The following is a 12416-nucleotide window of genomic DNA, read 5'->3' on the forward strand; positions in this document are numbered from 1 at the left end:
ATGCACTCGTTTTGTTTAACTACTGTATGGTGGTTAATCAGTAAGCTATGTGGTTGTTTGGGAAGTGCAGCCCAGATAAACATCGCAGGAGTTTAATTGACTTGATGCTATACACTGATTAAAAAGCAATAATGTTTAAAATGCTGGATATAGAATGCACTGCATGTTGCAATGCTTATTTTGTTTAAAAGCACGATGAATGCCAGTCTACATGTCATAATAACAACAAACTACGCTTCAACCACAGCTCAACAGCAACACTTACAGCCACAGAAGCTTGCGATGCAGTTTGTGAATGTTTGCACGATTATTGCAAGTAAAAACCCTAAATTATGCTTAAATGACGGAACTTGTGACCATATTTGCCTAACGATGCTTTTGGGAAACACGCCCCTGTCTGTAAGGCGAGCACTGTTACTGGTACAAAACTTCACACGTTACATCCCATATTTGATTTTAGGAAGTTTGCACCCAATAAATACTCTACGCAGTGCTAAACTGACACCAGAAAAGCTCAACTCACTGTTGGTAAGTATTGCACATTTTATATAAGTCATTGTTTTATTGAGTGTACTGTGATTAACTTGCATTAGGTGTGTGTCCAGTCTCATCATGGGGCAGTCACTGATTGTATTTATCTGCCGCAGGATAGAAGAATGAAATCTCTATAATCCACAGCTATTAGAGTTAAGCCTCTCATTTACATTAAACAAGAATCAATATTGCTTTTATTTAGTGTGAAAGATGTGTTTGGATAGCACTGCAAACTTTACATTCATTAATTGAATTGTCAAATAGAGAGCCATTTTTGGTGACACTACTGATGGTGGAACATAAGATTAAAGGTTTTGAAAAAATGTCTATATTAAGGATACCAATCACCAAATTGTGGATAAAAGTCAAAAGTCCTCATGAGGATAGTTTTTGTTAAACAAATTAAGCAAAATAATTTCAACTTGTTTTTAAGTTATGGCAACTTTAAGTCAAAAACCTAAAATAGTAGGTCCAACTGACTTGGATAGCCAATTGAATTAAACTTGCACAGCATTGCAGCATTTTTTTTTCTTACAGTGTATAGAACAAGACACTCGATGTATCCATCACCATGATTTCAAGTGCATTGTAAAGTATTGCATCAAAAATGAGTGATGTAAACAACAAATTTAGAATAAAAATCCCTTAAATCGCAAAAACGTTTTTACGCTCGCTTGAGGAGGTTTTTGGACAGACAGTCTTGCTGTTTGGGCGGGTAATGTGATTGGTCGACATCGTCATAATGCCCTTGCAGCATCAACAATTCTGCATTTATTTTTCTGTGAAAATCATTCAGTCTGGCAATTACAAGCTGCAATGCTAATAAATTAATAACTTGCCCCATCGTGACTACATGCAGTCCTGTCTCCATTTTCTAAAGGGGGTCGCACACCAGATGCGCAGCTCAGTGCCGCGCCGTTCTAATAAAATCAAACACATTGTTTCCTATGAGTGTACGCACACTGGCGCCGACAGGTGGTGCCTATCTGCGGGGCCCAGCTACAACTCAGGAAGTTGCTCAATTCCCTGTCGCGCCACAGAGCGCCACTCACATAGTTTAACATTAAATAACATCATATTTGTCCCAAATCATTAACATCAGTTTCAGTTTCATTTTATTTAAGCAGGGACAATGCACAAAGTTAACATTAACCTTGTATAAAAACAAGGAGAGATGCCTTGTGCCAGGTTGTTGCACAAGTGCTAACAGCACATTGGCTGCTAAAGTATATTTTGCATTTTGACGTAGATGCTTTCTGACTAAGCTCGCCCTATTTAATGCGCACTTCCGGTTTACGATACCTCAGAGTTGTCCTAGACGTGACTTGACGTGGCGCTGAACTGCGCGTCCGGTGTGCGACCCCCTTAAAGGGCGATTTATAGTCGTGCGTAGGTCCTACGGCGTAGGTTCCGCGTCGGTTTTCATTTATACTTGTGCGTCGCCGTCTGCGTCGACGTGCAAACACACGCGAAACCGCTGGTTGGCAGTAATCACGCGTGTAACCACAGTAGCAGCAAAAGTCGTCACAGAAGAAGAAGCTAAGCAAGTAAACCCACAAACGAAGAAGAAACAGCAACTTGTGTATAATTTGAGAAGACCAGCAATGATGGAAGTAAATAAACAGCAACTTATGTTTCAGTTTGAGTTAAATCACTCCTCAACTTGGCTCATCTTTGTTTTCACCGTCTCAAACGGAAATACCTATGACGCAGTTTTTTACCTGACGGAAGGGGTTCTGGTGGACCAATCACAGCGCTTACGGTCCGCGTAGAGCCGACGCGCTGTTAGAAATTTTGTGAGGTACGCGTCAGGCTACGCAGAGCTACGCACAGGCTACGGATAGCCTACGCCGTAGCTACGCCGTAGGACCTACGCACGACTATAAATCGCCCTTAAGTGTGCGTTGTTTTGTTTACTGTTGGTTACTAGATTACCAATACCACCATTATTTCTCAAACACCTTGATGGAAATGCACCTAATTCACATTTGTTTGTTTTTATTTTTTGCAAATTTTTAAAAGATTTTCCTCATGTTTGGATGGAAACCCAGCTAATGTTCCTTATGACATTTTCTCTTTTAAGTTGTACAGGAAAACGAAACTCAAAAATGCCTGGAAACCTCCTGAAAAATCCACATGGAGATGGTAAGTAAAATAACAGCTCTGCTAACGCCACCTCAAAATGAGATAATATTAACCGAATGCTTTCGGCATGTTTTATACGTTCATCAAATACTTTTGCTTTTAATCTGCCCGAGGCCATTCAGAAATACCAGTTTGTTGGCAGAATCCAGTAAGGGACTGTTCGTTATTCATTTGAGGGGCCACCGGAGGAGTTTTGAGATCTGTTGACAAAAAAGACATGACCCTTCCTTCGCCTGCAATAAAGTTTTCTGTGACCCTCCATAATGATTGTGAAAAAATGCATGACCCTCCCCGATAATTTATTGCTTTCTGTACTGGTTCGCGCTGGCTTGGCAAATATCAGAAGCCATTGTTTTTTACAGCTATAACAAATTACAAACCTCTGCGTACGTTTACTCATCATATTATGGTCATTTCAGTAGATTTACTCACTAACATTGTTGTGGAAACACCCAACTTCCTGCAGTTACTACTCATCTAACGTTAACTGTTCACATGAAATATATAACACTAAAACATTGAGACCATTCAACAAAGCACAGTGGGTATAACAAATTCAACACATTTGGTTGCTATGGACTCCTCAGTCTTTGTATATTTTAGCATTATAGCTAGCAGCTATTACCTTTAAAAGCTGCCGAAGCTGAACATTATCCAAAACTCCATTTCTCAGACGAGCGTAAATTTGGGAGCTTGCATCCTTCCTTCTCAAATGCCTTGAACATGTTGTTTTTTTGCACAATTTCTAATAACCGGGACTGAAAAGATATTTAAAGAGTTGCCTACGTATAGGCGCCAGAAATTACATTAGCTATTTGCTGCTTATCAGTGGTTTTCAAACTTTTTCTAGAGCAACCTTTTTTTACAAGGTGATTTGTTGTATGTGGGTCATGTGACACATGGAGTATTTATTTTGCATGTACTTAAAAGATTTTTCAGCTCATTTAAGATGGCAAATATTCCTATATATTTTGCAGACATGACTGCAATGATACAGGCTAGCAAACAAATAAAAAATTAGCTAAATACCTTTTGAGCTTCCACGCTGGATATTTTATGAAACAATGATTTTAAGTTTGCAGCTGCCTCCGTGTGACCTGTACAGCACAGGCGCTCGCGCTCTTCTCCACTCTGACTTTACGCCACTGGCGGTTACGTCGCATGCGCAGAACAGCAGAACTAATCAAATGCTTCATAAACTCGTTATTCTTTTTCCCCTAAAGGAACTGAATTTTGCGTTCTTAAAAAAAAAATTTAGGGGGGCTAAAATACACAAAGTTTATTACAAATTAATGTATTTTATAAAATTGTATGCCCCCCAATCACTGCTCTAAGTGCACAAAAGTTGAATGTTAAACAGCCGTGCATCACATTTAAACTTGCATCCCTTGTGAGTACTTGGACCTATAAATACAACACCAATGTGGCAGCCACAAACATCACAGCGCCCCCTAATGTGTGCTTCCCTTTCTTTGTTTCACAGTCTGACGTTCATGTTTGCAACGTTTCTTGTTACATCTTTAGTGATCTGATATTGCAACTCTTTACCATGTTTTGTCCAAAGAAATTTATTTTTATTTTATTTTACCTTTATTTTAAAACTCTTTTACAAGAAAGACCTGGCCAAGGTAACAGCCAAACACTAAGACAATTTTAAAATACAACAGGTACACATTACAACAATATATAAACATATCCTCTCATATCCTATCTTTTTGCAATTATTTTAAAAAGCAAACACTTGTAAGAGCATAGCTGGTAATTGCCAGAACAAAAACAAAGAAGAGTACAGAGATAAGCTGGAAGTTTACCTAACATTGCTTTATAAATAAAAATGGTAAACCGAATCAAGACAGAAGATGGCGCAAGCATGTATAATAAGCACGGTTAAAAGGGAAGCTTCTACAAGTTTCTTTTTGGTCTTTGAAGTAAAGTTAGATTTATATAAAAGCCAAGCGATTAGAATAGCAATATTTAAAGCTTATCATCAATCCAAATGCCCAAGTACTTATAAAAAGGTACTCTTTCAATAACTTTAACCATCAAAAGAAAAAATAATTAAATGATCAAGTACTTGTGCCTGAGCTTTTGAAAAAACCATAAACTTTGTTTTCTGTGAATTTTAACTAACCAGAGCATCTTCCAATGAATGAAATGCAAACTGAAGCTTTTTCACCACCTGTAGATGGAGCAAATGTATAAATAATAGTATCATCAGTGTTTTTTCCAAATAATAACCTTTTCATTGCCGTAAAAGTGAAATGACAAACCCTAAACATGGTAAGAGCCAATATATAAGAAAACATGTCAGGCACACTTGAGGGGTTTTGCATCTTAACTTCTCATACATCACTGTGGTACCCTTTCAAAAAGTACAGCTTTTGACCTAAAGAGTTCCAATTAGTACCTCAAAGATATATATTAGTACCAACTAACTACCTATATGTACCTTAATGGTGCATATCAGGAGCATTCTAAAGGGTACAGTACTGCCTCAGTGACAGCTTGGGTATATTTTGACATTTTTTTCTGACAGTGTTCAGTTGCCTATTTATTTATAATAATTTTTAACTCTACAAATATATTTTTGTAAGTAATTCATTACTGTATCATTATTATATAAGAAAAGTGTTAAAGGGGCCATGGCACAAGACATTAAATAAATCTTTGGTGTCCGCAGAGCACATATGTGAAGTTTTAGCTCAAAATACCATATAGTTATTTATTATAGTATGTTAAAATTACCACTTTGTAGGTGTGTGCAGAAATGTGCCGTTTTGGGTGTGTCCTTTAAAATGCAAATGAGCGGATGAAGTGCAAACACTGATCACAATGATGGTGGTTTGTTGAAATTGGAACTCAAATGTGCTGTGAATTGTTTTTCTCTTTCTCTTTCTCTCTGCACTAAATGGCAGTGCTGTGGTTGGATAGTGAAGATTAAGGGGTGGTATTATTATATTAAGAGCTCCTTATGACATCATAAGGAGGGCCACATTTCAACGACCTATTGTTTCATGTGGTTGTAAAGAATGGTTTACCAAAACTAAGTTACTGGATTGATCTTTTTCACATTTTCTAGGTTGATAGGAGCACTGGGGACCCAATCATAGCACCTAAACATGGCCCCTTTAAAATAGTTTTAGATAAAGTATAGCATAAAGTATAGACAATGTAGCCATCTAAGTATATAAACAGCTTTTATCTCATGTGTTTTAAGAGAATTTTAGTAACTGGGAGTTGACGAAGAACGGTGAAAACCCATGGTGTATTCAACTGATGCCAGATGATTCAGTGGTTTCATACTTCTGCACCTCACATAAGTAAGAGAATAGACAACAATAATAATGTGTGAATGTGAGTTTATCATCATACTCTGCTGTGTCTTTGTGTCTCAATGTTCATTTCTGTACAATTGTCCAGGCCGTGTCTAAAAAAACAAGTGATTGATCTGGTGCAAAGCGGTTATGATGCTGATTATTTAGATTCTGCACCTGAAGTGACTGTGAGGGACTGGTGAGTCTTTAGCATCTACTTCAGTATTGTCTTCCTTTATTTGTATAGCAGCTCATTTCTTTGCATGTCTGTGTGTAGGTACAGCACTCGAGGTGACTGTGGAGGCGTTTATAGGCTTACTGTGTCACTGCTCAATGAAAAACGTGAGGTCATTGCTACATTTAAGCCGGCTGATGTGACTCTGCCCCAGAGTACCCCTTGGACACAGGTAAAATGTGGACGGGTGAATAAAACCAGGTTTAGGAAGGAAATCAGGTCAACTTTAACATGTTGGCTGTAAAACTAAACTAAATACAAGAGATAAAGATCCTCATTTATAAAGTGTGTGTACGCACAGATTTTATCATAAAGTGTGCATACGCAAAAATCCACGCCAAAGTCTGTAGGGCTTAATTATCAACCATCAACAGTGCCTAAAAAATGTTTTATATTTTGTTCTACGAATGAAATTTGGTATGTGCCCAAGTCCAAAAAAATGGCAAAGAGAGCAAAAAAGAGGAACTTTACAGACACAGAAATGGAGTTACTGGTTGATGAGGTTGAAATAGGGGCATAGCAGCCATTTCAAAAGTGGGGGGACAGTTGTATGGTGATGTGACCCAAAGCTGATGTTCATAATAATAAATTCTAAATAAGCACTATTCGGACGGGATTAGTTTTCCAAACGACGTTTGAGTTTCAGCGTGTCCCCCAGGACGTCTGTGATTTTATGTACCGATTCGGACGGGATTAAAATGATGCAGGCTATTCCAGAGATGGGAGTGTCTGTTTCATGCATTTGGGCGTTGCAGTAGCACGTGCTCTGGATACACGTGTTTGTTATGTTAAATATTTTTCTTTAAATGTAAAATCATGACAGAACATGTAATTTATTAATTTAATTTTAACAAATCAAAATAAAATATACAAATCCTACTAAAGTAACATTAGCCTACGTGTTTTATATAACTGTCTGCTTATAACAAACACAAAATAATGAAGAAATAATGATTAATACAATTTAATATCTTTATTAATTAACATTACCATTCCGGAGTTGAACAACTTTGAACGGAGTTTCTTATAATGTTAATGATATATCAGTGTTTAGTCTTAACAGTGTATGATATTCAGCTCATCTTGATTTAATTACTTTATTTTGCCGAATGCGAAAAAACATCCATATCTGAATGAATGGGACTCAGGAAATACAATATAGCCTAAGCGCATTAGTAAGACCTTACGGCAGATCAAGTTGGCCAAAACACGAAATGAACCGCGTTTTCAAAAGATATTGCGGGCAAACACAGACATTTGCATCCGGACGGGATTAAATTTCTCAGAGGACCTCTGAGTTCGGCGAAAAACAGTAGGTAAATTGCTCTGGAATTTTTACGGAGGTCGTCAGAGAAAAACACAGACATGGCCGATTCGGACGGGATTAAAAACACAGAGGACCTCTGAGAAGCACGATTTTCTCAGAGGTCCCCCTGTAAAACTAATCCCGTCCGAATAGGGCTATAGACTACAAATTGGCATTTTACAGCACCCTAGTGGCAATTTTGAGAACATGCCATACAGGAACCTATTTTTGTGAAATCTACTCACAATTTAAAATACTGCAGGACTTTGAGACCAATGTGAGACCATCTATAGTTTTTTATGAAATAAAGATATTTTATGACATTTACAACATTTCAGTTATACAGTACTACATTTGAACTTTTCTTACTTCTTAACAGTTGAACAATAACAAAGTGTTCAATGAGTATACAGATTACATTTACAGTAATTTTATATGAAAATATATAAACCTAAATCAATGTATTTACAAGTTTTTAATATTTTCAAGATTGAAGTGAGATCTTTAATCAAAACTTCCAAACTTTTTACATAAAACTATTATCTTTAATCCTGTTGCTGCATTACTTTAAATTTTTTGCATTACTTTTGTTTTAAATCTCAGTTAGGGATTAACTTTAAACTTGCATATGAGGAGGTTTAAATATTTTTTTTAAAATTAAATGTGTGGCTAAATCATTAGAAATGGACTATTTAAAGATGTGTTTATTATAACGCCTTAACAGAGTGCGTTTGGTGGCTCGAAAAGATTATTAACACTACCATTGCGTTTGGTTGCACTAATATAATATACGTATATGTCTGGCCAATTTATATTTGGCCATCTGCAAACGTCTTTTATCCATTCCACTATGTAGTACACAGATCTGATAGCTGTGCTGAAAAAGTTGATGTCAACTTTTTTAAATAACTTTCTCTGTCTGTGTTGCTTCACTGTTGATTCTTGCCATACTTCCGTTGCATGCAAAGGGTCTATAACGCAAGATAAGCCACCGCACTGTGTCAAGCATTTGTCAAAAAAAAATTAAAAATAAAAAAAAAAATGTAATGGGGTAGACACCAATTTGACGACAAATCACCACAAAGCGTTTTTTAACACCTGCTTGTGGATAATAAATATACACTGGGGATGATCCTGTGTAGTATCGCTATTCTACCACTAGACTCTGTACGTAAGCATGCTCAGAGGTGTGCGTATATTTACACACATTTCTACATTATGTGCAAGTGCAAGATGGTAAATTCCACACTTTGCGTAAAACTGTTCTTATGCACACAAGCAAGGTTGATAAATGAGGCCCCATATTTATAAAAACTCTCTTTGACGTGGAAAAGTGCTTAGCGCCATGTCAGGGTCTGAGCCAGAGACTGTAAAAAAAATATGGACGTAGTGTCCGTGACGTCACCAATTGGTTTGTGAAGATCGTTTTTGAAGCTTAAAGTAGGTGTTGCCTGCGGTCGCCATCTTGGCCACGCGTCACGGCAAATCATTTGCAGAAAACCGAAAATGTGTGAAGAGGCAGGGTGTGGGTGAAGCTGAGGTGGCTGTTTGCTGAAACCACGCTCGCCTAGCTCGACCCAAACCGTTGGGTACTATTTAATGAAAAAGCACCATTAGTTCGATAGAGTCAGGAGTCTTAGTGGTTGATTTATCGATCACTATTACATTTTTTCACTCATAAAGATTTGCACATTTACAAAGTAAGCAATGATGGGGAAAACACGTAGCCTCTTTGCTAATTAGCACACAAAATACCATTGCTGTGCTACTTCTGCAGTTGTACCCACATTCTTTTTACAGTAGTGCCCTCCAAAACTTGTAGATCAGGGGTTTTCAAACTTTTTGTGTGTGTGGACCACTATTTGTAATCAAGAATTTTCGCGGACCACCTTATAATACTTATTATAAAATATGTCCACACAAAGTCCTGAATTAATCTGCACATCTAAATAGTCTTACTAGCACTAACACTATAACTGGTCATCACATCAGTACAACAGGTTTCTTAACCTTATATCATAATTATTTATATACATATTCTTAGTGTTGGGAAAGTTCACTTTCTACATGAACTAGTTTAGTTCACAGTTCACAAATTTTAAAATGAACTAGTTAAGTTCATAGTTCATATTTGAAAATGTTAAACTAGGTCACAGTTCCAAAAATGTTTATAGTTATTTTTTCCCATATTATTATTTTTTAATGATTGCCATTATAGCCATATAGAACCACCACAGACGGCAATTGATCAGTTTTAACACTGAAGCTAAATGCGTCAGATTTAATCTTCATGTCCAACTTTAAATCCTTATCCAACCAGGGTTTACATTAGCATTGACTGTCTTTTAATTTTTGTATTTGCTTACACATACCTTGAAAGGCTAGCTGGGTGGGGGTCGCACCCCGGGCGAGAAGCGCTGCGAGGCATTGCGTGTATGACAACTCCCAGGTATTGCACACCACACGTGCACGTTAAATAGCGTGAGCTTAGTCAAAGTCTAATTCAAGATCCGGAATATGCGTTAGCAGCCTATGTTAATCGTTAATGATTTAGGACAAATATGATGTTATTTAATGTTAAACTATTTGAGTTGCGCGGCAGGAATTTCAGCAGCGTCTGTGTTGTTGTCATGACGCAGGCAACGTGACTGGTGAAGACCGAGTGGTGGCGGTGTTGCCAGATTGGGTGTTTTTCCGCTACACATTAAGGCCTGTTTACAGTGTGTTTTAGGTGGGTTTTCGCCTGGAAGAATATACAAATCTGGCACCCTATTGAACGACGTTAAACTGAGAGCGCGTGCCGTTCACACAGGCACCAGAATGAATGAGTTCACAGTAACGTTTTGGCAGCAGTACACGTTCGCCCAAAATATGAACGAGTTTGTATATTAAAATATACATATTCTTATTGTGCCTTTTCACGGACCACCTGCAGTACCCTCACGGACCACTAGTGGTCCGCGGACCACAGTTTGGGAATGGCCGTTGTAGATAGTTTTAAGTTCATGCACACTGTATATAACCGCACTTTTATTGCTTCTTTAATAGGTGACACACACATTTACAGTTTATGGTCCTGGTCTACGCTTCATCTCTTTTGAACATGGTGGTCAAGACAGTAATAGTTGGAAAGGCTGGTATGGAGTCAGAGTCACTGGAAGTTCTGTCACCATATCCCCAAAACCCTAATATGTGATTCAATAATGTTACTGATTGGTCAGCACTTTGATTTTTGCCATAATATAAATCAGGGGCGTAGCCAGAATTTTATTATTGGGGGGTCCTGTCCTAAAATGAGGGGGCAACTCATATATATATATGGCTATGCCCCTGCTATGAAGATAAATAAAGTAACATTAAAGAATCTACATGGCTAAACCTTGCTTTTTTAAGATGTAAATGCATATTCTGAATACAAATACATAAATTAATGACAATGAAAACATGAGGGATTAATTGAATTAGTTTTCTGCTGTCAGTATAGAGCTTAATAAAGTCTCCATGTGGTGAACATTTTTATTGTTTTATTGTTGTTTATATGTGTTGTTTTCAATATACTTTAATACATTTCATGTGCAAATTCATCATTCAACACAATAGCTACAACCCAGTTAACACAGTTGAATGAGTGGATCAGTAGTTCATGCCATTCACACTGACAATATGAGACAATATGAAACAAAAAAGGATTTCCTTAATGCTTAATTGTGGACATGCTGAACGTGCTAAAAGTTTACATATCACTTTATGCATGGGCACAATACATAAAAAACTGACAACTTATTCTTCCTCACACAGAGGGTTCTGAAGTTTTCTGACATAGAAAAAAAACTAACAAAAAAATGTAATTATTTTAATTTCAATTAATGTTTTTGCAGTGGCATGGACCAAACGCTGCATGGAGTAACCCACCATTAATTTTAGGTAAATCTGTCTCCAAATGCAATAAAATATAATTTTATCAATTTTAGTTACTATTATTATTTTTATTGGATGATTGATTTTATTTCTCTAACACCTGGAGGAAACAAACAACAAAAAAAGTCAATGATGTTCAAAATATTCATGATGCTGTTATAAAACTATTTGACAGAGTATTAACACTTAATGACATTTTAATGACAAGTTCAATTTGTATCACTGGTAAAAAGTGGTCAGACACAATTTTAATGGCCTCATCATGACAGCCAGTGTCAAAACCAACCACATGAAACTTTATAAATGTTAACCCATAAAGCTAGCTAGTTTCTTAACTTTGATTATCTGCTATGTCATGTTTATGACAAGTTATGATGTATTGGTTTATGTCAAGTTGTCATAACAAAGACATCTTAAACAATGTCATATTTGTATTAAAAATGACATAATTGAGTGAATGGCACTTAATGACAGTTGTCATGTATGCACAAAATCTCCTTCTTGTTCATGAGACGTGTCATGTCATGATTATGAAGATGTCATGTCAGTCTTATGAGCACCCCTTCAAGTAAAGTGTTACCATTAAGGGTTAAAAATTCTGTGTATATATGTAGAGGAGAGCAGGGCACAACCTTATGCTTTTTGGCTCAATCATTCAAAAACAACATGATCTCACAAAGTTCCGTGGGATAGTCACATAATTTCAATTTCAAAACCATTGTCGCTTCGGTTTAGGGTTAGATTTGGTGTTTGTGTTTGTATGTCACTTTAAGTATTGGTTTATAATTTTTTTTCTGATGTATTCTTTTATATTTTCTAAACTTTAATCAATTGTTGCCTGGTGTTGGGGTTAGAGTTGGGTTTGGGTAAGGATGTCATTTTATGTAAATCTAACCCTAAACCGAAGCGACAATGGTAAGAAAATAGGACAAAACAGTTGAGTAACCAATCCGTGAAAATGCCA

At 36.9% G+C, this 12416-nt stretch overlaps 1 protein-coding gene across 1 annotated transcript; it reads left to right on the plus strand.

Annotated features, from left to right (window-relative positions):
- The first annotated feature begins 2622 nt into the window (after positions 1–2622).
- Positions 2623–10936, plus strand: LOC135740690 (F-box only protein 2-like). The gene is made up of 5 exons (XM_065259169.1): positions 2623–2679; positions 5897–5999; positions 6100–6192; positions 6271–6400; positions 10583–10936. The coding sequence occupies exons 1-5, from the start codon at positions 2643–2645 to the stop codon at positions 10721–10723; spliced, it is 504 nt and encodes a 167-aa protein (XP_065115241.1). The 5' UTR covers positions 2623–2642; the 3' UTR covers positions 10724–10936.
- Positions 10937–12416: the final 1480 nt, after the last annotated feature.

This window comes from Paramisgurnus dabryanus, chromosome 14 (genome assembly GCF_030506205.2).
Source record: "Paramisgurnus dabryanus chromosome 14, PD_genome_1.1, whole genome shotgun sequence".
NCBI classification, from domain to species: Eukaryota; Metazoa; Chordata; class Actinopteri; order Cypriniformes; family Cobitidae; genus Paramisgurnus; species Paramisgurnus dabryanus.